Source organism: Genypterus blacodes, unplaced genomic scaffold, assembly GCF_046128005.1.
Source record: "Genypterus blacodes isolate CSIRO-AG114 ecotype Tasmania unplaced genomic scaffold, CSIRO-AGI_Gbla_v1 ptg000017l_1, whole genome shotgun sequence".
Classification (NCBI taxonomy): domain Eukaryota; kingdom Metazoa; phylum Chordata; class Actinopteri; order Ophidiiformes; family Ophidiidae; genus Genypterus; species Genypterus blacodes.
The window spans coordinates 4518879-4545809 of NW_027466831.1; the positions used below are offsets into that span (position 1 = coordinate 4518879).

Sequence of the window (26931 nt, forward strand, 5' to 3'; positions counted from 1 at the left end):
TGGTGTATATGTGTGTGGTCATGTGGGGATGATGTTGGTGGGCGTGTCAGATTATGTCACAGCGACAAGACAAGACCGCTGTCAAAGATCACTCCAGTATCGACACACATTTCTTCTACTTATGCAAACAAACAGGAGTTTTGACACAAAAATTATGAAAAACGCGTTCAGTCGCATTCATGTTAGTTTTAAGTGTCATCTTTGCTCTGACCAATTTCTGCTCTTTTCTCCAGCATACACGGAGAACAAAGAGGGTCTCGGTTCATTTGCCTTTAGGCCTCGTGTCTTAGATAGGTATCATGAATCTATAATGATATAGCACAAATATTTAATTAGAAATCACAAATGGTGCAATATTGGTCAATATCTTATTATTATTATTTAACAAATTCAAAATAATATTCATCTTTATACAAGCAATCCATCAGTGTGAAATTCAGCATTACCATCGACTCCAAACTCAAACTAAGACAGGCCAGTGCTATGCAAAACTGAACCGAAACAGGGAGTACGCTCACGGGGTAGAAATCACTGCAGCTGAAGTTACACAAGTGCTTCAGTCGAGCCAAATTGACTGGAACACTTGGGGGAGGTGGTTTGATCTGGACTGAATGGAGTTTTGATTATTTCGAGGAAAAAACATTCTCTGCCTGCGTCCGTCCGGCTGCCTGGACTTGAGTTCCACCTGTGAGTCCCATTCAACCACCAAAATGGATCTGTTTAGAACTTAACTGGCATCCTCAGACATTCTTTGTGTTTCTCTAAGAGCAGCAGGAACAAAACCACCGGGAAACCAAATTACAGCATTGGAAGTGCACAGCCGTCCTGCAAAGCCTGGAGTGAAAGGGCAGAGAGAGGCAGTGAGAGAGTGTGTGAGAGACAGAGACAGAGCTTGCATAACCTAAATCACAGGATATTACACAGCAACAAATTACATAGCAACAAATGTGAAGGCAGCACTTCCATTAGAACAAAGAGGCACACAATTACTTTGTCATCTGTGTGTTCGAAACCATCAGAGGCAAGTCAAAGTACACAAATGTAAACAGACTGTCTCAAAATGCGTATGGTATTCATTTGAAGCTACACATACAGTATATCCGTTTCAAGTTTATGAAAATACAAAAAACAGCATACATCAAATTTGAGGAAAGGGATCAAATATCTGGAAAATCAAATCAATATAAGGAATGATATATGAGAGAGAGAGAGAGACAGAGAGCGAGAGATCGAGAGAGGGAGGAAGAGGGAGAACCAGAACATTTTGCTCCTTTTCTAACCCCCATCAATCTCCCACCTCACTCGTTCATTATCAATGCACAGCTGATCTGCAGTCCACCACAGAGAGCCGTTTGGCCATTCATCAACTTTCAATGGGAATGACGCAAAACCCAGACCAGTTCAGCAGGCTGACCCGCTCTCTTGTACTGTGGTTCTCTTGGCTGTCCATGTTTCAGCTGGCACTAGAACAGGCTGGACCAACGGAAACCATTCCAGCATCCCCAAATGTGCTGGGCAATGTCCCATAAACCAGTCCCAGTCCTGCTGAGGACATCTGACAGGAGTATATTCAGACCTGAAACCAGTAATGTTAACTCCTTTGTAGAAATGTTTTATATGTCAAATGCAGATAAACCACCAAAATACTGAACTTAGCTCCTTTAATCAGGGAAAGAATAACTGAAGAAAACTGTACTAACACCTTTTTGGGTAGAATATTTTACTCCATTTCACAAATTCACTTATATTGGAGAATTGATTTTGTTATTGTAATCCATGGGTCTAAGCTTTACGGGCTGTATCAATTTATGTTCTATGTGGGAAACTGGCAAGAAATTAAAATAAAGATTAACAGAATTATAATGTATGTCACCCTCACTATTTTCCGTATTTCCACGGCCAATATGGGGGCTATATAATTAGTATAGACAATAAACATTTGAAGTTGGGCCTATGTTGAGATTACACTTGGGTACCAAAGCTTTTACAATTGGCTTAGTATGCTTGTTTAATGTGTTGAAGTCTCACAGAAAGATCACAAATGCCACCCATTGTCTATTATCCCGAAACTTAAACAGGTACCTTTAGCAAAGTCTCTACCAACTGAGTTGTTCTAGCTTCCGTAGCACGTGTGCGTCTCATTCCCTCAACAAACAAGAGTGTATTACTTGAATCATGGAAGTTGAAACTATGTGAAAATGCTGCTATCTAGTGATATGATTATGCAACTGCAGTGACTAAATTTAGTCAAATAATGTACATATTTAAAAGCGAAACCAAGAAATTGTTCTTTATCAAATCAAGGTGGGTCACACACATAGACATATGTACAACACAGAACAAGACAGAGGAGGCGAGCTGGTCTCGTGTCACTACTCCCACGGATTATGGAAAATACACATAACTTGCAGCAGAAGTCATTTTTGTGGTGGAGAATTTTGCATCGTTCCACCATGTTTCCTTTGTAAGAAATAACTCCCGGCCGAAACCCGGGATCGAATCAGAGACATTTAGATCTTCGGTCCAACGCTCTCCGAACTGAGATATTTCTGCTACATACGCAGTACTATCATTCGCCAGGAGAGGTACGTAAGGGCACAGTGTGTGTTGAATTGAAAAAGAAGATGATGATGATATGATTGTAATTATATATTATTCTTTATTTTGATCAGGTATAATCTTTATTTTTGTCACAAGAAAAGAGGTGACGTGATTTATGTGTCTGGTGAAATATTATCTTACTCAGCAATTTGCCTCAGTTGAAAAAAGAGGATCCTGCCGAAACCCGGGATCGAACCAGGGACCTTTAGATCTTCAGTCTAACGCTCTCCCAACTGAGCTATTTCGGCTGCCGTACTGGGTGGGTTTCTCTTATTGGACATTATATGTCCGTAGGCAGAAAACACATAAATACTTTTAGCCATACTTATTTATTCTTATATACATTACTGTGAGAGAGATGTTGGTCAAAATGTCCGCAGTTCCATTCCCACCCTTGACATAATTATAACGTATTGAAAGGTTGTTTTTTTTATTATTATTGTAAGTCACAAATTTGCTTAGATATTACTAATGGTTAATATTATATCAGCAATGTGAATGATTCTCTAGTGAATGTTGAAATGTATATATGATATATATTGTATACTTATAGTATATGTAGCAGCAGTGTTGGGGAGAAGTGAATTGCATAAAAATGAACTAATATTTAAACTACATTTTTCAGTAGCTTGCAGGCATATCACCTTTTTAGAACTACATACTGTATATAGATACATGGCCAACGTGGCCAGTATCCAAAATGATCGTATTAATTAGTGTAAGCTTATTTATTTAGGGCAAATCGATTTCATCTGGCTTAATTCACGTGAGTATGTGCGACAGTGAAAAGCTGCACACTTTTGCACCATCATACTGATTAAATCTCTCACAAACACATGAGGGCTGAGGGCCGTCCCATGCGCATGCGCAGTGTGGCGCCACACAGCCCGCGCCGGTGGTGAAGCAACGAGAAGAAATTCAACTGCGTGATCCGCTGGACCAGACAAACCGGAGGCGGCGGTGCCTGCCCTTCTGAGGGAATATACGGCACTTTTTTGCACCCACCCCGATAGCGAGTGACCGGAGAACAAGGTAGGAAGCCATGAACGTTCTCACTGTCGCGTTTCAGATGTGATGTTCAACGGTGGCATCGTGTAAATTACCAGGGATGCAACAACCTAGATGGTGTGATGCCGCATGTCGGCTTTTATAGTTCAAAACAAACGTGACGAAGTAGGTAATACGGCTTTGTGTTTGTGCACTTCGTAGTCCATTCTTTGCCCTTTTTGGCGTGTTTTTTGGAGGCCATAAGCCTGAACCACGGTGTCTTATGTGGGGTTTAGAGCTTCCCTCGTTGAGGAAGTTCAATACTCTGCATTTCCATGCCGCTCATTCGGTAGGAAAAGTCTGACAAAGTAGGCCTAGCAGCGAGGCCCGCACTGCTGTGAGTGACAGCTCGGCGACCAATCAGATTCTAGTATCCCGCCCACAAGGACGCTTTCGACCACTCAGACTCACTTATAGCAGTGACGTTTCCTTAACGCCACGCCCACTGGTTATAAAACACTGACAATAAATAGTGTTTTTGCACAGAGCTGGTCAACAAAGGACATTTTGAAGTGTTCTAGACAACATTTCCTGTTGTATAATTTCTTATATATTCTCTTTAATGAATACACGAAAGCACAAGAAGTAAAGCGGATGTATGGCTCACATCATAATTATAGAATCGGGGGTTATTTAAAAAGTATTCCCTTACAAAATGTAGGTACCTAGAACCGGAGCACCCTTTAATAAAATATATCATAATATTCGGGCTCCTTTAATCTTGTTGAGTATATTTGTCGTGTTTTCTGGTCTCTGCGCCCTACCTGGACCCTTTGTATTGTCTCTTGCTCAGGCCATTAAAACACACAGTTCCCACCAAAACATCACTAAAATAATATATTGCACATTATTCTTTGACACCGGGTTAGATATTCGCTTGCAACAGATGGGCGCATTAAAATGTCTTTGTCATTGTCTCCTATTGTGTCTACGCGCGATATCGCCTGACTAGAAAACACGTGGGCAGAGTCGTGTAAAGATTTCCGGTTTATAGGTTGCGTCAAAAATCAACGATGGATAGACTTTGTCCCGTGTGATTGGTTATATTATATAATCGAGAAATAAAATGTGTTTTTAGTATAGATGTTATATATCATTCATCAGTTTTACGTTGAGAATGGCTCGTAGCGCGAGTCTGCCCTGATATCCTTCGATTGATCCAAGAGGCGCCGTTACTGGGAGGGAGCCTCACATGGCACGAAGACGCATGTAATTATAATAGAATATGATTAAACCACAATGCTATTTTTAATGTGTGATGCTTATTAAAAAGCACAGTAAGATTTGAGCTTTGTATGGAAACACGATGCAACGTTGCTGCTGTCTGTGAGGACTTGCTGCCTTCTGAGGGAGAAAACGAAATGAAAAGCGTGATTCAGTCTGACTGTTACATTTTAGCTTCCGTGTCTTTGATAAGAAGTTATTTCGGTAATGAAATGGAAGATTTCACAGTTTGATGTTCTAGGTGTCACAAGTGTGGTATTTTTAAGGATGATTCACTGACTGATGTGAATCACAAATGGTGCAAAGAGCAGATGTCTCCTCATAATCTATTGTCTAAGATGGCTTATGAAATGCATTAAAGCACACAGTTTTGTCCCTATAATTTGTTTTATTTATGACTCTCTTGCTCAGAGGCTTTGGTCTCTTTAATTTCCATGTGGGAGTACACTACAGCTTGATTTCATGTGCTGGAAACGCCCCAACATCCACATGAGGGGCTCCACCTTAGTAGCTTCAAATCAATAGTGGGCTGTGGGCTTCTTTTTGGATGGAAAAAGGCCCCTCCTGAACAGCAATATGTCGTCAAACACCATTTCGTCTAGAATGAACTTGGTGCAGAACTATGTAACTGTCTGCTGACCTACCTACAGCAGTGAAATTATACGATAATGATTCCCTATTTTGACAAGGAACCCTTTAAGGATCCCAGTTCACCATTTTGAGAACTGCTGATGTAACCAATGATCCCAGAACATTTGGTATCGGTTAACCCTGAAGCCTTTAATCACCAGCTGAAGAGCATGACTCACCTTAATTTACTTGTTTGCTGTATGATGCTGCACTTTACACTGTGTTGCAATGTGCCGCATCTCGACAAACAGACACCTTACATACACTTGGTTGTTGCTTTACAATCCAATGTAAACACCCTCGCTTGATATATGACACCTCTTGTTGAGCTCATAATGATCACTTTTTGTTCCCATCATCTCAGAGAGGCGATGGTGAATAGTGGTGCTGTTAAAGAAGACTGTATGTTTAAGTAGTTGGAACATATGTGTACTGTGTATCTTGTGTGTTTACATTGGTAGTATCTTTCCCTTTTGGGCTACGTTTCTTTCATTTTGATCGCATACTGTGGCGGCAGTGTACTTGCTTTTCTAGAGCAAAATTGCTGGGACTTGCTGGAATGTTGTTGTTGCGTAGATTAGTTGCTAGAGCCAAAGTGAGATAGGTGACTGGAGGAGAGTGAATGAGGAACATCAGCGTCCTTGATTTGGTCACATCACATACCGTTTTCATTTCCATTTCATGGACTTTTGAGTTTTGTGTTTTTGGTAAACAAGTTGTGTGTTTGTGTTTGTGCGTGTCTCCATGTATGAACAGGAAGAGAGCCTTGATGTGGGCAGTATGAGTAAGACGCCCCCTAACAGAAGAGGGATATCATTTGAGGTGGGAGCTCAGCTCGAGGCCAGAGACAGCCTCAAAAACTGGTGAGTCATGGCCCTGTTCATTCCCCACTGTCTCTGTTAGCGTTCACTTTCTTCACTCGCTCATTTACGTTCTCATTCTTTCCTGGGTTGGCCTGGCTAAACTTTTCCTAGTACATCATGCATTAAAAGATTCATTAGAGGTTGAAAAAGGCCACCGTGGTTTAAAAAAAATACCTGCGATTGCTCCCAGCTTCTCTGCCAGCTAATATTTGTCTTCCATCAGGCTCAGTTACAATGATTCATATCATTAAATGGTTTTATTGCGTTATGAATGGTCTGCTTCTCTCTTAGGGATTCAGTAGTAGAAGTGAGGATTATGGTATTGTTACAGAAAATACGGTGGTTTATAATAAACAACAAATTGAATTGTTAGTGATTTCAGCACTGTGTGCAGGCTGAGTGTTTAAATTATAAGAAGGTTGGGTCTTAAGCTGTGTTATAGAATTATAAGATTTCGTTGTGCCCTTTGTTTCTGGCTTGTTTATTTTATATCACGTTTCTTTGTCAAACCTTTTAATTACAAGATTAATCAATTTGAGGTTCATACAATTCAAGCAATTTTCAACTAGTACAGACTAAAGTAACTGAAACTGTTGGTGAATCGTGGTTCTAATCATTGGTCATCAGTCATAAAGGCTGGTCTTGTGTGATCTTGCGACTAATGACGGCCGGGAATTCATCACACGATCTGACATGCATTAAACTCGATACCGTACGGTCAAACTACACGTACCTGTATATACCAGCTAGAGCTGTAAGAAGATACATGCTCTTACAATATATACAGGAGCAGGAACTAAGGACTGTGTTCAGTGTTGACACCTTCATCTGTAAGGTCCTTCAACTGGCATTGGCACTTCAAAGAAACAGACCTCAAATTAACTGCAGTCAAAATTGAAATGTGATTAAAATTGAACTATGAATCAACTGCTGCAATCAGATGTAGGATGTAAAGAGAATGTAGTGTGTCTCTGCAGGATTACTTCCCTTCCTCTCCCTTCTCAGTGATTTATTTTATTTTATTCCATCTTCTGTCTCTATGCAGGTATGCTGCTAATATAGAAAAGATTGACTATGAAGATGAGAAAGTACTAATTCATTATCGCCAGTGGAGCCACCGTTATGACGAGTGGTTTGATTGGACAAGTCCCTACCTGAGACCTGTGGAACGGGTTCAGCTGCGGCGGCAGGGCCGGCAGGACGACGTCCCTGGATCTGTAACTGTAAGGACTGTTTTCATTAGGTCTTTCACCCGTGTTGCATTTAGAGAGTAACGTCCAAAGGCACTGAAACAGACAATGATGAACTAGACTTAGTAATGTAAAAGTATGACATCATTGTTGTAAGTGGTTTGGAGGACATAGCTGTTTCTTTTTTTCTCTTGAATGACATCACTTTGATTGTTTCATGGCATCACTATTGTTTAGTACCTTCAGAGTGGGATACTGTTAGACTTTAGAAGCAGCATTGTTTGCGTGTGCATTTGACTTTGTAATTCAGTTTTCATCTCATTAAATTTAACAATTTAAAGCAAAGTCACCTAGTCATGTCGCGTGCGTGACAAACACCCCTCTGTCCTTCCTCCAGGGCTTTCAGGTGAATGACAAAGTCCTGGCCAGCTGGTCTGACTGTCGTTTCTACCCCGCTAAGGTCATTTCAGTCAATAAAGATGGTGAGTATCTGTTCTCAATAATACGTTTTTATGTAGAAAGGCGATGCTATGACTTCCCCACTGATACTGTTTATATAAAAAGCTAAAAACATGTATGTATGTATTTATAGTTGATTGTAAGAGCTTTGAACAAGACCCAATGTTTAATATCTTAGTATTGCCCGGTCATCAAATCCAAATATCTTGCATTAAGAACAGTACAGTTTCAAGTAGTGCTGGCTTGTAAGATGTCACTGTTCAGGTTATTTATCATGGTTTGACTTAATTTGGTCTCCTGTTCCCCTCAGCATCCTACACTGTGAAGTTTTATGATGGTGTCATCCAGACAGTGAAGGAGATACACGTGAAGCCTTTTATAAAAGAGGTAAATGAATCGGTGATCATGAATATCCAGGATATTTATTACACACAAAACCTTTTTCTTCCATTTACTCTGTCTTGTCTCTTTGCTGACAAACAGAAAGGTGCTAGTGGAGGGAGGTCTCGGTTAACTGACAGGAACATGGTGAGGAAGGCCCCCAACCGCAGGGACAGGAGGCCTCAGGAGAACGGAGGCCCCAAGAACAAGCGAGCCAGACGCAGCACGTCCGACCAGGAGGACGACAGCAACAGCGAGGATGAAGAAAGGGAAGAAGAGCTCACCGGCGAGCTCAACAAGAAAGCGGACAGTGAAGTGGAGATAGCAGCCACCATCAAACAGGAAGGGGACGTATTACAGCAAGCAGACCAGAAGAAGCCCAGGGACGGGTCAAAGGAGACGGGACTCACAAATGGAGTGAAAGTGGAAGACGAGATTGAGCAGAAAGGGGGAAGCTGTCACATGAACGGACAGGTGAAGAAGGAAGAGGTGGAAATGGAAACGAGTGAAACTAAGCCATACACAGACTTGCACAAGCCATGCACGGCATTGCCCAGCCAGACACCGGTCCAGACGGAGCAAGTGTCTGTCACTATGACAACCACAGAGGCCAACGGGGATGTGGAGCAGAAGCCCCAGATTCTGTCAGAGAGCTCCCAGCCTGCTGCAGAGGTGCCTCCTCCTCAGCCTGTCAAACGTAAGTGTCCAGGGAGGTGAATCAGGAGTGTTTCCTGGGCTCTGGGGGGGGAATAGAAGTCTTTAAAGGACCCATATTTTGCTCTATATTGAGTTAGTTCAGTTTCCTTGTAGACTTTGTGAAGTTTGCTGGCACACAAACCCAGCAGTGCGTTCTCAGCCCCTCAAAGCTGTCATTTTTGAGAACGGGCTGCGTTAGGTCGCTGTGGTATGCAAATGGGCCACTGCTCTGAATCGCTGGTTTTGTCCATTTTTAATCGCTGCTGTCTGCAAGGGACCACTCCCAGTAATGTGGTGACCAAGCACTCATTCGGGAAATAAGCTTTAGTGAAGGTTACATTTTTCAAAATGGGGTTGAAACTGCTCATATAAACCAACATCTTCACAAAGGCAAGGCGAGAGTTCTGCAGTGTCCTTAATGTTTAATATTTTGGCATTTTCTGTGTAGTTGGGGACAAGAATGAGTGATTGTAATGGGCAAAAGGACAAGAGGGGGAAAATGGTTTTGTTTATTATAGGGCTGTAATCGCTATAATGCAGTGTTTCCCTGGACCAGATTTATTAGATGCCATGTGCTGTATCTGAAGTGATCCATGATGAATTTATTAAGGAATAATGTGGACAAGCATAGCAGAGGAGGCAGCGGAAGTGCAGCAGCTGACTTTCACACCTGACAGAATGCTAGTGGTGACAGGCGTAGTGGCCAATTAGTGACTGCACTGCCTGATGAGGAGGAAAGAGGAAATGTGTGTATATATAGACATAACACAGTATCAGAGTATAGCGTCCCGTCTCGAGGACGGTCGGTGGGTTTGCTAATAAATGTCTTTCCTGTCCTTAACAGCGGTGAGAAAGCAGGGTTTCCACAACCCCAACAGGTTCAGCCGAGAGCCATGTGAGTATTACCGTCCTCATTTCCATTCAACAAATACAATGATTTGCATGTTTTGACAGTTCACTAATGTTATTCCTGAATGCCGTTTCAGTGTACCGGGTTATCAAAAACCAACCTCCTCCCGTCCTGTCCATTAACCTTGACCACAACCCGTTTAAGTGCAGCGCTCCCGGCTGCACCAAGTCATTCCGCAAAGCCAAGCTCCTGCACTATCACATGAAATATTACCACGGGGAGGACCAGCCTCCCGAGGGCGAGCGCAGCCCCACGAGGAGCGTCCAGACCAGGGCCTCTGAGAAGCAAGCTACTGCTACCTTAGACGGCCCCAAACGAAGGCGAACCATTTCAGCTTCAATGCGTGAGTGACTCCCCACTTTCACTTCTGCCCCACTTAGAGGAACCTGTTCAGCAGCAAGTTCCTCCCGTCAGAAGCACTGGGATTATGTACCCACGCCACAATTTGATTACAGACCACAGCGTGAAAGCTTAATTGTAATAATTGCAGAGGCTTTGGGCGTAAATTCACTTTCCTTTTCTACTTTCTCAGCGTCAGTTGGAGCTCCCCCGACTTCCCGTGGTGAGGTGAAAGCTCCAGGGAGACGCACATCCGCCCCACCTACTGTCAGTACCCAGGGCCATCACCAGAGGGCGCTGCTGAGGGAAAAGAGCAAGGAGAACCAGCTGGACAGAAATGGGTGCCAGCAGCAGGAGAAAGACTCGGACAAGAGTGTCTTTGATATTGGTCAGTATGATACAAAGAGGTCTATTAAGAAGCAAATTATACATCACAAACAACTTAATGAGTGTATTGTAACTCATAGAATACTCAAAATCGTAGTCTGCTTGATCACAAACGAAACGCCACATCTGACAAAATTGGTTGTTTCAGTCTCTACAAATCTGCCAAGCTGCATTCAGTTGTGAAAGTGGGTTGGGGTTTCATTTCTCCCTCATTGTTCTTTTTTTTACTCACTGCACTGAGAGACGGAAGTGAAAGTGTGTTCCCTTGTTGACATTTTCAAATCATGTGGGGATTATATAAACATGCGGAAGGCAAGAGCATTCCTGTTCACAACCCCTCTCCTTTACTTAATGTGAAAGCCTTTAACATTAAATGATCTAATATGATCCATCACACGCAATAATGGCTGCTCCCCCTTCTAGTTTAGGCATTTAGAAAAGGTATAAACATGATCGATGCTCCACATTGACTGTTTTGGCTGAAGCACACGGCCCGCTGCTCACATTGAGGCTTAACTCCTGATATTTGATGATCCCCAGGGTCAATGAAGGACAAACTGAAAGAGAAACTGAAACAGAAGGACTTCCTCCGCATTAAACTAAAGAAGAAGAAGAAGAAAAAGAAGGCCAAGTCTGGTAAGAAGGGGGACCCTGTCATCGGGCCTCCTTACGCGTCTGCTGCTATGCATGTGCACTCACTGTGACATTGTGGAAATGGCAATGCATAAAGGACTCCATTCACCTCTCTTGGTGTGGTGGCTGAGCCGCTGTGTGTGGGAGAAGCATTACATCCGTCCCTGGCCTCTGTCATCATCATTCTACCAATCAAGTAGCTCCAACATGTTATTTGCATCTCTAAATCAAAATTTGAGTTGAATTTGCACTCGGTAGCCTCTCAGTTTGGATTTTGGATTGATAATGAGCAACTGAACATGCAAACTGTTACAGGAAAAGACTAGTAGCTAGGGTTACAGTAGTAATACAATTAACATACACGCACATCTCCATCATCCTCACCGCGCGTTGAGATAGCACGTGGCTGAACCAGCTGTGTATGTCCAGCTTCAACAGATGCAATGTGCTTACTGGCTGATAAGTAGGCTGCTTCTTCCATCAGGGAGATGCAGGTCAGACAGCAATGAAAGCGTAACGTAAATCGCAGTATTTCTCAGCAAAACAAAAACCACCCTGATCCTTTTCACAGCCATGCTAGACATCAATGTAGTGTCCTACCAAAAGAAAAGGTCTTAGCCCATGTAGTGTAAATACCAGTTTCTCCAACATGCTGCACACACTGAAAGTCTGTAAACTGTAAGTACTCGGCACAGCCTGTATTCCTTAAAAATGTGGGGACTACTGAAGACCTTTAGTTTATATCACTCCTGATTAATTGTAACCTTGAGTCATGTTAGTTAGCTGAACACACAGAATCCTCAATCATTAACAAAAATAGAATATTTAAAATGGTTAACTATATTCAATGAACTGGAAAAACCCTTGAGTGAATCTTGGCTACATTGCCAAATGAAAATGTTTAATTACAATAAAATTCCCAAAGGTTTGCAGACATTCCTTTTTTTAATGAACATTTCTGCGGTTTACTCAAAGTAAAATATGTTCACATCAAATCGCATTACTTACAGAATCTCAATACTTGAAATTGTTGTTGTAATATGGTATCAGGAGCTCTCAGGATATTTCCCACCCCTAATACACACAGTTGTGTTGCCTTCCACCAATTGGTTATTTGACTTCAATGGATTTTATCAAATGTTTGACTAATCTTGAATTGATCGTACTTATCCATAATGTTTGTTGTGCCACAGTTTATCACCTCTAGATTGGCTCTTGTTCTAGTATTTCCAAAGTTGACATTTTGTTCTGCGTCTGCTCCCCCCCCCTTCCCTTTATTAACAGACTACACAGGTAGTGAGGAGAATATTGACATCTCAGTTTTGGGGCTTCAGTCCAAATTGAATTTGCCACTCAAATCCCCCCCCTCACACAATCACAAGCCTGAGGTCTTCCCCAGCAGGCTCGGATACAGCCACTCAGAGCAGATTCATGTGGATGGTGGGTATCTCTTTGAAGGTGCGTGTGTGTGGGGGCGTGTGTGTGTGGGTGAATGTGTACCGCTTGCTCTTCCCTCCATTCTTTCATTCACGTGGATTCAATCATCTAATTATGTTTGACTTGATCTGCACTACACCTGCTGTCTGTACCGTTTCCAAATGTTCTGCTCAGTAACATGTCAGGACCTGCAGAAGAATACACTGGCACCAGATAAAACCTGACTTTCATGCTTGGTTGATTGAATCCTGAGCTGATCTCTGCTGCTACTGCTTGCTTTTGTTACTATGAACTATAAACTGTATTTGTGTAAACTGCCAGAATAGAGATGGAGCCACGTGTCTTAATTGTAATCACATTTGTCCAGTAGCAGGCCAACGTCATCGCGAGTGTCGCCTCCATGACGTTTATTCTTCCCCTCTCCTGTAGATGAGGACAGCATCAGCGACTGGTCCACTGACAGCTGTGGGTGGAGCGACGATGACTTTGGAGGGGACTTGGACGTCACCACGCCGCCCTTAAGTGTGGCCTCTGGCACACATGACACAAGCGATCAAGAAATAGTGCGCTGTATCTGCGAGGTGGAGGAAGAGAACGACTTCATGATCCAGGTGAGACTCATTTTAGATTTTGACACCACGACACTGATTTGGTTGATCTTTGTTTCAGTGTTGGATCTTAATGTTGTATTTGTCCCCTTTTGTCAGTGTGAAGAGTGTCTGTGCTGGCAGCATGGCACCTGCATGGGTCTGCTGGAGGACAACGTTCCAGATAGATACACATGTTACATCTGCAGAGACCCTCCAGGTGAGCAAACCTCTTCATGCACAACAGCTCTCTTTAACAGTTTGTGCCATCTAGTGGACAAAAGACTAATGTGAGCAACAAAATTTGGACAGTGGTGATTATACTGTATACTTCAGGCAAAAGATGTTCAACTATGACTAATGTTAACAAATATGCTCCAGTAAACAGACAGAACACAAAACACCTGAGTTGGCCCGACTGCGTGATGAAGCTTACTGCGACCTTTTAACCCGTGAGCATTTATGAACATCCATTGTTTAATTCTCTCATCTCGCTTCCCAGGTCAGAGGCAGAGTCTACGCTACTGGTACGACCGAGAATGGTTGACCAATGGTCACATGTACGGCCTTTCCTTCCTGGAAGAGAACTACTCCCACCAAAATGCCAAAAAGATCACTACCACCCACCAGCTGCTAGGTGACGTGCATCACGTGGTTGAGATCCTCAACGGCCTGCAGATCAAAATGAGTGTTTTACAGTAAGTAAGACAAGACATCGCTGGACGCTGTCGGCACAGTAGAGTCTGAGTTTACTTTAACTGCTTTCAGCTTAGAATCAAACCACTTTCCCTCACTAAATGACTTATTCATTTGGTGATGCTTGCTTTGCCTCCTCAGGAACAGTGCCCACCCTGACCTGCAGCTGTGGCGTCAGCCCTGGAAACAGGCCGAGCGTCCACACAGAGTGTCTGAGTCATGTTGGGGCAGCGATGCAACTCCTTCCCCCGTGATGCCCGACGAGGACATGAGCCGAGGAGAGATACTCATGTCCAACGCTTTGGAGAAGCTCAGCCGGGCCGCCACGACCGCCACCTCCTCTTCGACCTCCTCCGCCTGCTTTTCTTTCCAGGACTCGTACATTAGCAGTGAACATTGCTACCAGAAGCCACGGGCGTACTACCCAGCGGTGGAGCAGAGGCTGGTGGTGGAAACCCGTCAGGGCTCAGAGTTGGAGGACAGCATGAGGAGCACCGAGGAACTGCTTGAGCGGGAGCAGCGCTTTGGCGGCCTGCTGGAGACGGACAAGCCCAAAGCACTAAGCACTACCAATAAGGTCAGGTTTGAGTCCACACAGAGGACAGGGATGTTTACACTCGTACGGTTGAGGACCCTGTAGAAGTATTTGTTCTCGCTGTAAAAATGTTTAAAGACAACCTTATAACACACACAGTCTCCTGGATAAGTCAGATGCTTTTGCAAGGACTCACTTTGTCTCTAGCAGAATATAATTTTGTTTATTTCCATGACATATAATTAGCATTGAGCTGAATCCCCACCCCGCCTGCCAGCTCTATGGAGAATCCAATCATTTCAGTAAATAAGGGAGAAATGAGCTGTCAGTGGATCTTGACATGCAGGTTAACATTGTAATGAAAATGTCCATTTCATATGAATGTCTCTAGGCTTCGATGGGAGGCCTTTGGTCCCAGTCTGAGATGAAGGAAGAGAGTGGGAAGGAGCCTCTGTGGGTGGCAGATAACAGCAGGCAGCACCAACAGTGGCAGCTCAATCTGCTGGACCACATAGACTCAGTCCAGGACGAGGTCTCACACAGAATGGACTTCATTGAGAGGGAGTTGGACGGTAAGACCTATGCTGACCTTGATTTGGTGACTAATCTGTTTCTCCTCAGCAGGGTGGGAAAACTCAATGAGTTGGTATTTGTCATTTCTGTAACATTTCTTTCCAATTTGCCCATAATTGACACTATCTGATGTTTTGACCGTCTAAAGTCACCTGTTCAAGATCCAGGCTAATTGCTGGGTCAAGCTGTATTAAATCGGTGTCTTTCATAATTGAGCACAGTCTGTAAGCACATACCTTTGACTTTGTGTGAAATTATAACGTGGCAGAGGTTGTGTGTGCGCTTGGGGATATAGACTTTCAGCAGCCTTTTATAGGAAACATCCACATGTGTAGCTATGTGCTTACCTCTGGTCTTTGATCTGCTCTGTTGCAGTGCTGGAAAGCTGGCTGGACTACACCGGGGAGCTGGAGCCACCAGAACCTCTGGCCCGGCTGCCTCAGCTCAAACACCGCATGAAAAGGCTGCTGACCCAGTTGGACAAGGTGCAGCAGATCTCCTTGCATAGCTCCACATGAGGGCGCCAGAGAACGGCACCGGGCTCAGTCGCCACACGCCGCACGGAGAAACATGCAAGAAGAAAGAAGCTCACTGGTCTTTGGAGGCAATGATGCCAAATGCAAGTGAAAGACTGTGTGACGTTCCTTTGACATGACTTTGGCTGCTGTTTCTCAAAGGTTCTGCGTGGTTGAATCTGATGCTACAGCCATTGTCACACGTGAACATGAACGGAGAGTAAGCATCGTAAATCAGGATTAAACACAAAATGTAACCTCGTAAAGCAGGAGCTAAACTATCGGACCAGATATATACTTTAATGGTTCCCATGCAACTCCAAACCTAACGATTGCCTTGTCTGAGCTACTGCTTAAGGTTGCCCTGTCTCTCTCAGTACAGAGTGCTTTACATGCAAAAGCTTTATATTCAGATCTCAGTCGAGCTCCTGGGCCACATAACCACACGTCTCCTTTTGCAATACTTTCAAAACCCATTAAGATTGCCCTTTTTCATCAATGTTTCGAATTTCAGTTTTGATGACCCGTTTCTGCCATCCTGAGTTTGAACCGTTACTGTAAATGTAGACAGTAACTGAAAGACATCCACTCAATAACGGCACAAATAGCAACATTTTCGATCTACTCAAGGGTTTGTTTTATACGACACTGTGAAGTTATTTTTGTCTGGAATAACATTTTCAACGTTGAAGGTAATGAGTCTGATTTCTTTGTCTTAAACTGTACTGATTGTTTTGACTTCTTTCCTAACAGTCCTGGTCAGTGTACTAATTTTATCAGTTAATCTTTATGTGTTTGTCATTTACAGTATCTCCTTACTTCAATTTACTCTTGCATTGTGGTTGCTGTAGCACTTGACCTATGACCCGCTGAAAACTGTACGTGGACTTGTCTCTTCTTAAAATAGTAACTTGTTCCTTGTCGGTGACGAATACTGCTAAAGACCTTGTTTTTGTTTCCTTTCTGTTGATTCAGTTCACCGATTTATTTACAGTATATTGATTGTAAATATGTCATTCAAAAAAGTTTTACCTTGTTTATTGAAAATGTTCTCTGAATACAGATATCGTATGCTACTGTACTGTAATTGTTTGGCTTAGAAGCAGGGAAATGTCAAAAACAATGCAAACAGATTTGCTGTTCTGGTACATAATATTAAACTTATCATTATTAGTTGCCTATTTTTCCTGAATTAATTGTGGTCTCAGTTTTGGCATTTTACTCATCACACATCCAGTTGTCAATACAGATGATAACAGTCCAGGAGGAGGACATTTGTTTCATTTCTTCCCAGCTGAGTTGTATTCCTACACCATCAGATTGAAATGGGAATGCTGTAACCTAAGAGCCAAGTCAGCAACAGGCCACCAACTCACAACTCACCAACATGTGTGCTGCAGTGAAATGGAGTTGAAGTTGACTGTATGACCAGGTTATTGACAGCCTCAGATAACAGTAGAAAGGGTATGTCTGCCTGTTAAACAAAAAAAAATCCTAGTTAAAATAACTGTAATTTGATGTTGAACACAACATTAGTGGACATTTAATGGAACCAGTTCTTGTTTGTGATCAATTTGCCATAAAACACAATTGTCGATAGTGCTCAATTGTTTGAATTCTTTTCTGAAATTCCCGAAAGGAATTGGTGTACCACCAGAGGGCGCTAAACGTAGTAAAGTTGATAGAACCGTTGCACAACAGAGTCTGTTAGGAACACACCTTGCACCTTGCTTTTGGGGTGCTACTGAGCAAGGCATTCAGTCTCCAGCTGCACGTACTTGGCGCTGGTTGCGCTGGAATTGTGTGTATGAATAAGAATTTCCCCTGAGTACTGCCTGATCTAATTGTTTTTTTGTTTATGCAAAACCGAATTTTAAAATTACATAATCAAATTGAAAATTGTGTAAATCGATTGCGGGCTGTGAACGTGACATCAGCGACATACTCCTTAAAACTCTTTATGCCATTTTGCTGGGTTGTTACAAATTAAAAGCCAAGACAGTTAAACACCAAGAAGTGACCGTCTTTCTTAAGTAGGCGTGATCGCGTACGCGTGCGCGGTCTGCCTGTTCTTGCACTGACCTGGAAAGAAGTTGGACATCATAACGTAATGAATCGTCTCTGTATGCTTGATTAACGCTTTTGTATAATGTCAAATCAATTTCTCATTATGGAATCTATAATCATCGATATACAAATTTACAACAAAGATATATATTTTAACACTCTGTTGGCAGTTTGTCCGTACTTTTCGGAGAGGAGGGATCTCTCTTGCTTCGCTATACTCTCTGCAAGCACCGCCTCCTCCTATTGGCTGCTGCGTCTGTCTGTGACGCAGCGTGTAGTTCCGCCCAGACTCGCACCGAAATACAAGCTACGGCATTACCGGAGCACCGCGCGCTACTTTACCGTACATTTACCGTTAATATTCAACTTATACCGGGGCAGAGATTGACTGGCGCCCACCGGATACTTATTTCATCGACAAGGTAAGTCATAAATGCGTTTCCTGTGGGTTTGCTTTTCCCCATTTAGCACTTAAGAGATGCTTCCGATATCACAGGAGATGATCTTCGCCCGCTGGATTTCCCAACCTGTTCACGCTGCTTCTCTTCCCGAGATATCCCGAGATACAGGAACGAAGCTTTTGATAACGCGACGTTACATCGATACGGAATCAATAATTCACCTGTGAAAATCACACGCGAAACCGTAAAGAGATCGCCTAGCTTCCCCGGTGACGCTTTTCGTGTTTGAGCTGCTGTTGGAATGAATTGAGTTCATTGCGACACACGAGCTGCTCGAACATCGTTGGTTCGTTTTCAGTGAAACACGACTGTTTTATCAATATTGAATTCAATTAAGCTACGAAATCACTCAAAATGGTAACTTGGATTGTTCATTATCGTACAAGAGTCGTTACGATCTTTAACACCGGGCATTGGCGAGCGAAAAAACCTAGCTAGAAATGCTATAGTCTGATAAATTTGATAAATGTAACTGTAATTCACACAGTTAACATACATGTTGAAATGAGTGAAAGAAAAAGCGGTGGCAGGATATTCTGACACTCACAGTACATACGGTTAAAATTTACAACTAAATATAATCCACTTTATAGGTTTATTATATTTCAATTATGGCTTGTTTGCATTTTCTTGGTGACATGATTATTTAAAACCCGTAACGCTATTTTCATGTACCACTCACAATTAGATATAATTTTATTCTGACCACGAAGCCTAACAACTATCCATCATTATCACATCCATAGACAGCACAGCACGTCAGTCAGTTGTGGCCCTGCGAAGGTCACACAGGTGGGACGTGTAATAGAACTGGGCATCAGGTGTTTCTATCACCACGAATCATTATTCATAGTAAAATCTCCATGTAGATTGCAGTTTTGCAGTAAAAGTCTGAAGATAAGACGTATTCATATATTGAAGTGGATGCTGTGATGTGTTTCAGATGCAGTGAAGTACGGGAAGGTCATCGTAACCTCTGTGTTTAGTAACGTAGATGTACACTGAGAACATTGTGAAACATTGTGTGTTTCTACTATCTCATAGTTTTGTAGTGATGGTGTTGCATGCAGGTGTCTTATCTCCCACTAAGACCCCCCTACAGTGTCACATGACCAGCATGGCTTGAGCTTACACAACAAGCAATTAACAGGCATTTGTTGTTACTCGCAACAGTGTTGTCATTGGAATACCGGAAGAGCGGAAAGTTACCAAGCAGAGATCAGATAACTGTTTTCTATACACTCATCCCTCAACTGGCTTTTGTTTTGAAGGCGAGAGGAAGAGAAGATAGTTGAGAGTTAGAGGTTTATAGCCGTATTGTTGGAAGGCTTCTCCCCTTGGTTGATTATTACAGTGGAAAAGTTACTGCTTAATTGGCGGGAGTGTAGAAGGTTGTTTATTAAACCTTGTCCTTCACATTCATTGTCTTGGGTATCAGGGTTCAGGTTATTAGCCCCCTTAGAACAAAACGTGTGGCTTCATTTAAATACTGCTACCAAAGTTTCAACGTGGCTGTCTTCTTATTTAAGTTTCTTGCAGCAGGCATTTCAGCCTTCAGGTACACAGAAGAGGATTTCTGACTGAAATTCAGGGGATGATTGTCAGGAAATGATGCCCCGTGGAGAGATGGAGCCAGTAATTAAGCCACTGTGCTGACAGTCGGTCTGCCTTGTGTTCACACTCGCCTCAGCATTACTGTCTTTCTCTATTGGTTTGTCAGCGCTGGAGGCGAAATAAACGTGTTTGCCACAAGTCGGACATTTAACTTTGACTTATTCGCTTATTCACATAGTCTTTGTTGTCGAGGGTTCATCCTCGTCTCTTGTACCACTGCTGTCAGTGCTATAAAGGCACCTAGGCCACCACAGCAAGCCAGTTTGATACATCTGAGGCTGAAACTGAGATAATTCCACCAGGCAACCCTCTCTCTCCTGGAGTTTTAGTGCGTCTGCTGTGTTTTTGTAACTGAACTGCATCCGTAATCTAAGCTGTACCAGGCCTAAGGTTACAGCACACACGTTGCACACTGTGCTTTCAGAACAGAAAACAGCTGACGCATACACACTTTTGTCCTACAAGACCATCTTAAATGTTGCCCTTGACCCCAACTTAACAATGTACATGGCAACCTACCTTGTGCTTTAACAGGCTTTACTGCCAAACCCAGGGATGGAAATGGAGCATAAATCTAATTTAATAATGAATGAATGTAGCTCACTGGTCATGGTCACAGTAGACGGTTTGTGTTAAGCAACAGCAGTATCCAAAGGTTTCTCAAGCATTTATTTGAGCTGGATCAAACCCCCAGCTGGGGATAGAACTCTGTCTTCATTTTCTTCATCAACATCTGCACTAATATCAGCAGGTGGTGAGGAAGAGAGGGACATCACAGGTGGGGAGCTTGTTGATCCAAAAGGTTGGACACAATCCAAGCTGGACCTCTGGGTGCCCTTGACTCTCCTTCACTGCCTCTGCTCATGTGCAAGCCCATATTTTAATAGCTAACTCTCACATGCCTTCAAAGCGAGCAACACAGACGCTCCACCCTGTTTCCAAAATGGAGAAAGATTTTCCAGCTCTCCTCTGAGACAAATCTCTGTTGGTCATGAATGACACACTTTGGCCGGCAGACTTAAGCAAACACCTAAGCTGTGCAAATGTATTTACCAGGTACAATACGCTGAGCAGCATGAACAATTTCATCCTTGACTTGTTTTAATGGTCTGGAGAGCAGCCAGGGAAGTGAAATGCTTTAGTGGTTATTGCGATGGGGCGAATAGCAGATACAGTGGCCTCTTAGATTGGAGATCCTCAGGATGTTGGGTGCAGATGAGGCCAGTACAGCCTGATCAGTAAATGCTGGGATGGCACTTCCAGAAACTGGGTCTTTCACTCATGAGCAATTTGCTCTTTATGAAAAAAGTGTTTAAGTGAACAAAAAGATACTGTTCAGCTCCTTTCACGGATTAGTTCCTTTGGGTCGTTTATCGTCTCTTTTGTTGCTCTTTCTGGACACAATGGGAGAGTTGATATAAACTACTCCTGCCTGGCTTAGTTCATCGTTCTTTGATTCATTTTCACAAAGACGACTTGCCATTGTCATTCAGAGAGCCGCCCTTTGTATCAGCAAACAAGGTTGACTATGTTGTCGTAATAGCACCTCTGTTAATGACTCTACATATGTTGTGCATCTTCACAACATACGTTGGGAGTCCGCCTGAATCTTTTAGAGCAACATAGGCAGCAATACAGGGTTCCAACTCATTTTGGCAAACATCATTGAATGGATCTGAAGAATTCTCTTTTCTGCATAAAAGTGCCCCTAAGCATGGAGTCTTTTGTTGGATATGTCCTGTGTGTATTTTGCCGATACACTAAATGTATGAGGGAGAGATATCTGATCCACATGCCTTCATCCTCACTCCATCTTTCTGGTTTTATTGCTGTGCTGCAAGTGAATGACATCATAAAAGCCATGTGAAAGCTGTGCGGACTGGGAAAGTGTTCCACAACCCGCCACTTGTCTTGATGAGCGGAGAATAACTTTATGTAAATGCTGGTGAAAAGGTCATTTGATTACAGTGGTGTCACCAGCTGAGCTGCGGAGGGACAAGGGGGGCCCCCCGTGGTTGCCAAGGACACCGACGACCTCTGTAGCAAGCAGTTGAGAGGAAAGGTGCCTGAGGACCACTCTTCTTTTGACTGAGGTTAGATTGAGTTGGCAGTAATCAGTCATAGGGGATAGCCGAGCCGATCACATGGATGACACAGTAAGGAGAGGCGGTGTTCCCGTCAGGCAACAGGCCGCTTCACAGTGATTCACACACACATTTAAATACGCTGTGTGTCAATGTATTCACCAGCAAAAACTCTCTGAGCACAAGGTGTCTATACTGAGTCCATGTTTTGTGGAAGCTGTTGTCAAATGTTTCCATCCCGCTTGTTGAAGTGCTGCCGTGTGTGTGGGTATGAGATCATGTCCCGACTGCACAGATGGTCTCACTGCTGCTTCCACAGCTGCCTCGGACATTCTGACCACAGGCTGCAGGCCCTGCTGAGCCTCCAACTGGCTGCCACTGCTCCGGAGACTCTTTTCTACTCACCCCAGCCTGCTACAGCGCAACACACACACACACACACACACACACACACACACACACACACACACACACACACACACACACACACACACACACACACACACACACACACACACACACACACACACACACACACACTCTTTCTGCTACCTGCAAGGCCGCGCATGGCAGAGGAAATCCCCATAGACTAAGCAGTGGCTAGCTTTAGTGTGGCAGGCGGTGTTTTATCAGGACTAAGTGCAGGTCTGACTCAACCTAATTTATACCCAGATAGTACAGCGAGGAGCTCAGCCAGCAGCAGGTCGTTCAGGCAGGCTCACACCTCTCTGACCCATCTACGGCAGATTTACGGCCACTCATCCGTCTGCTGGCACCACATAGGGTTGTAGCGCTATTTCTGTTTTCTTTTTACCCCCCCTCCGCGTCTTACTGTCTGAGCTGGCGTGTATTGATTTATTGATGATGTGGGGCCATGTAGCTGCCTCTGTCCAGATCGCTCGCCGTGCTTCCACTCTCTTTATTAGGGCATTGATCATCATTTGAATGAGGCCATGGCTTTGCCTCACAGGCTATGATTCGGAGTGGAGGAAAATTAAAACATGTCTTCTTGTGTGCTTGACAGGGAAGAGAGAAAGACGGAATGAAAGAAAGAGCGAGAGATGGTCTTGCGTAGTCAAGAAGCACATTCCCTTCCTTTTCACTCTCTCCTCTCTTAAAGTTATTTTTGCCAAGCATCACATTGTATGTGTGTGTGTGTGTGTGTGTGTGTGTGTGTGTGTGTGTGTGTGTGTGTGTGTGTGTGTGTGTGGCGCCTTGAAGAAGCACCTACGACAATGGTCCTTGAGCACCAACCTCTCTTGAGTCCGTCTCAGAGCTCGGCTACGTCATTAGCCTCTATATGTGGTAGCCTGGGAAACGTGCACAGGTGTGTGAGAGTGGTTTTAAAGTTTACAGCTCCCCGTGCTTAGACTGCATCAGAGCTATCTCATAATTGACGTTTTCGGCCCATTCACGTAATCCAGCCGTTGGAGTTGGAATGCGCTCCTCTGAGACGACACCTCTGCGTGTGTTCATCTAAGAGGGGAAGCATGCTGATGACGCCCGTAGATATGAGGTAATAAATCAGTGTGGCATCAGAAGCCGTTCTGTAATCTCATAAGACCATTAGTTGATGTAGTGGGCCCTCAAGGAATAATGTAATTCTTTAAAAGCCCTAAGAGAGTAATGAGAGGGGTCTTACACTCTGTGGCCTGCGGCATTAGAGGGATTTGTGTATAGTGTGTGTATATATGTGCCTGTGGGTGTCTGCTTGTTGGGCTGGCTGTGATTTGATGCCTCCTTCCACCAGTGCTCTGCGCTTTAAGCCATTAGAGACTGTGGGTGGTTACGTGCCTGTTCACATGGAAGTTTATGAATGTCACAGAGGCAATCTCCAATTTCTGAATAATTATAAGAGTTTGGTGTGTGTGTGTGTGTAAAAGGGAGGGGGGTTGGCAGAAAGATCAGTGCAGTGGCTGCTGCGTGCCAGCGAGGATCACTGTTAATGAACCAGACCTTTTGATTAGACGCTCATTGAAGTTTTATACAAGCCGATCATGGTTTCCTCATCAACAACATTATATAAAGAAAGGCGGAGGAGGGTGAGTTGTGAGATGGATGGGCTCACTGTGCTGTTGGTACCTAAGAAGGTCACAGAAGTGCTCCTGTATGTCTTCCACCTTGACAGCAGCATTTGCTGTATTGGTCCTATGTGTGTAATATCTGTGTATTGTCTCTCCACAAACACACCTTCTCTTGCATTGTGAGCTATGGCTGGTGAGAGTCTCAGGATATTAAATCCTGTATTGAGTGAGTGCGCCTCCAAATTTGGTTTTATACGGCCGGATGAGTCAATTATGGCAATGCAGCATTTATTAGACCTTCTTAATCCTGGAAGGATCTAACGAAGGCGACGGCATATGCAGGAGAAGATTTATTTCCTTTATTAAGTTTCTTAAAATAGCTTCCCTGGTAGAACTCTTCAGGACTCCATTTCCTGCAGCCTTGCAGAGGGTTGGACATGACTTTCTTCTTTGTTTCAGAAACCTCGGCCATATGCGTTTATCTGTGTGTGCATGTTCTTGCATTACAGCAGGCTCACTGAATCTTTTTAAGATCTGCTTAACAGCGTGGATTCTTTTTGACAGAGGTGGGGGTTGGTCCATTGTGTTGGGTGTCTAAAATAAGCACACGTTCATTTGATACACGAGAGAGGAAGACTTCTGAGAAATGTCGCGTCACAGTCGCCGTTATTGTTACGGTGTCAGAAGAAGAGAACAACGCCATCCGCCTGTGTCAGGAGAACAGTGTTGGCAATCTGGAGGATGACGTGGCCTCAGGAGAGAACGTGTCATTTAATTATGTAGACTTGGAGCTAAGGGGGGTGTGTGGGTTACTCTCTCTCCTTCTTCATGTATGTGTGTTTGCTGACAAAGTATACCCTGTGCTATCCTAGGTCAGCTTTTCTTTGACTGAGAACAAAAGAGCAGGTTCCAGATCTTCTCCTGGGTCTACAGCGCCCTCCCCCCTCCCCAGCCAGGTGCTGCATGAACTGAAGTAGAATGTGAAGAATATACTGTATACACTTCAGCCCCACCTTCTGTCGCCATGTTGTTGCTAGCATCATGCGTTGAAATGCCAACTGAAGTCTGAGACGAGACATTTTCCGTCGCGTCACTCAATGGAAAAGTCACCCCGTCCGTGTTTAAGTTCTGACAGCAAAAACACACCCGTACGCAAGGAAGCATAGTGAGTAACACCGAGTGTTTGGCAGCAGCCCTGGAAATCCTGCTGGCCTATTTCTGTCATGTTTTCTGAAACCCTGTTAAGTACAAACTGAAGATGCAGGCATTGGCTGAGGACACAGTACTAGCTTGTGTTCTTCTCTGATAGGGGCTGTCATTAGAAGAAGGCAGAAGACATTATTTTCTCAGTTACACAATGGTGACAAGATGCAAACCTTTGGGTTTTTAGTTTAGTTTTCTGTCTGTAGTTTTTGCCTGCTAAATGAAGTACAAAGAATTTTTTTTTCCAGATTTATCACTGCAGGTCTCTCAGGAAACAAAGGATGTATTATATTTGATGTTGATTGCCAGAATGAGCTCAGTAGAACAAGACTTATGTGAGCACTGGGAAAACAGTATTTTCCCTTTGCGCTTAAGTGGTTAAGACAATCGCACATCATGTGTAGGTTGAGGCGGTTTATGAAGCAACACATTTTTATTTATGTTTGTGAGGAAAATTCCCAGTGGTTTGAGATGTTAATATTCTGCCGTAGCTCACGGTGCCAATAAAAGCTGTTCAAAGCAAACCCATGGGGGGGTGTATGGGAAGTGACACACCAACCCAGTCGTAATGCATTTTTATGACTTGCAATACACTTTTACTGTCAAAAATAAACACAGGCTCTACATCCACAACACATGTTACGTCTTTATGCGTTCCTCGCAGCAGAACGCCGTTAAATCACCAGATGGATTGGAGTCTGCGTCTCCACAGAGACCCACAGATAGGTTAAAATGAGGTCACCGTGGTGACATTCACCCCGGTCAACCTAATGCCAAAGAGGAAAGAGTCAAAGCGAGGCCATCATGCAAATGACGGTGAAAAAGGAATTTGAAGGGGCAGTTGCCATGGTGAATAAGAGGAGGGGAAAAGACTAATCGAAGGGGCTAAATGCAGGGTCAGTGTCCCAGCGGTCCATCATGTAGCCTTACCAGACATCCTGACGGTCCAAGGTGAGATGGAGATAGATAGACAGTGAGTGCACAGAGAGAGAAAGGGAAGAAACGTGGGAGGAGAAGGAGGGCATGTGTCAACTTGTATTAATCACTCGGCGCTGTCTGCTGACATGGCAGCGACACTGCTTCCTTCTGTGACCTCAAACATGCTATATGTGTGTTTTGGCAAACACCTGTGCGTTCATAAACTGTATGTATGTATTCAGTAAGGTAGAGGCATCTCCTCGCTCAAAGCTTTAGCAACGGGACATAGCGTTTGTCAGGAGGTAGCAGGGGATGTCTGCTACATGGAGAGAGAGAGAAGAAAAGGAGGGGGGGTTGCTGAAAGTTCTTAATCTGACAGATTCCATCATGTCTCTTCAAATCTTCTGTTGATATGATTGTGTCAGAATTAATGGCTTAAGTCTCTGAGAAGGATAAACAGTATTGAACGCTGCCCTTTGCTTTGTGGAAAGGGGCCTCGTGTTGCTTTCCTCCGACAAAATTCCACCCCTCTCTCTTTTGTCCATTTAGCACAGTCTCTCCTGTCCGTCTCTGTGTGGTGTGATATTTAGTGCTGAGCTGAAGCCCCGCTGGCAGCTTCACGCTGTGCGGGGAAATGGACCTGAAGAACAGATGAGAGAATTCAAGTGTGATAGCCGGCATTTAAATTGTGTGTTATTCATGTGGAAGTGATAACGCTGCGAAAAATGGATAGTGATATCTTGTTAAGGGGCCCGTCTCCAGCCGCGACCCACTACACACACCAGGCAGTATTACTTTCAAAGGTTTCGGAGGACAGAGGGATTCATTATCATCATCAAACGTTTCAATCCTTCCAC

General features: G+C 43.7%; 2 protein-coding genes and 1 non-coding gene across 4 annotated transcripts in view; 2 read left to right on the plus strand and 1 right to left on the minus strand.

Moving 5' to 3' along the window:
• Nucleotides 1–2776: 2776 nt before the first annotated feature.
• On the minus strand, nt 2777–2849 carry trnaf-gaa (transfer RNA phenylalanine (anticodon GAA)). Its single transcript has one exon. It is a non-coding gene; the product is annotated as a tRNA-Phe (tRNA).
• A 616-nt stretch (nt 2850–3465) lies between these two features.
• Nucleotides 3466–17048, plus strand: phf20a (PHD finger protein 20, a). Of its 2 annotated transcripts, XM_076140970.1 has the most exons (17): nt 3466–3633; nt 6259–6365; nt 7411–7588; nt 7953–8037; nt 8325–8401; nt 8498–9092; nt 9936–9986; nt 10078–10344; nt 10534–10728; nt 11268–11363; nt 12645–12800; nt 13227–13408; nt 13505–13604; nt 13887–14082; nt 14222–14657; nt 15007–15187; nt 15564–17048. In XM_076140970.1, the coding sequence occupies exons 2-17, from the start codon at nt 6283–6285 to the stop codon at nt 15704–15706; spliced, it is 3021 nt and encodes a 1006-aa protein (XP_075997085.1). In that variant the 5' UTR covers nt 3466–3633; nt 6259–6282; the 3' UTR covers nt 15707–17048. The 2 variants fall into 2 exon arrangements, with proteins under 2 accessions (XP_075997085.1, XP_075997086.1); XM_076140971.1 differs by lacking the exon at nt 12645–12800.
• Nucleotides 17049–18051: 1003 nt separating this feature from the next.
• The window catches only part of ndrg3a (ndrg family member 3a), a 29644-nt gene continuing 20764 nt past the window's right edge, over nt 18052–26931 (plus strand). Inside the window, exon 1 of the mRNA XM_076141161.1 lies at nt 18052–18192. The gene's annotated coding sequence lies outside the window, so the exon portion shown is untranslated. The remainder of the gene's footprint in view (nt 18193–26931) is intronic.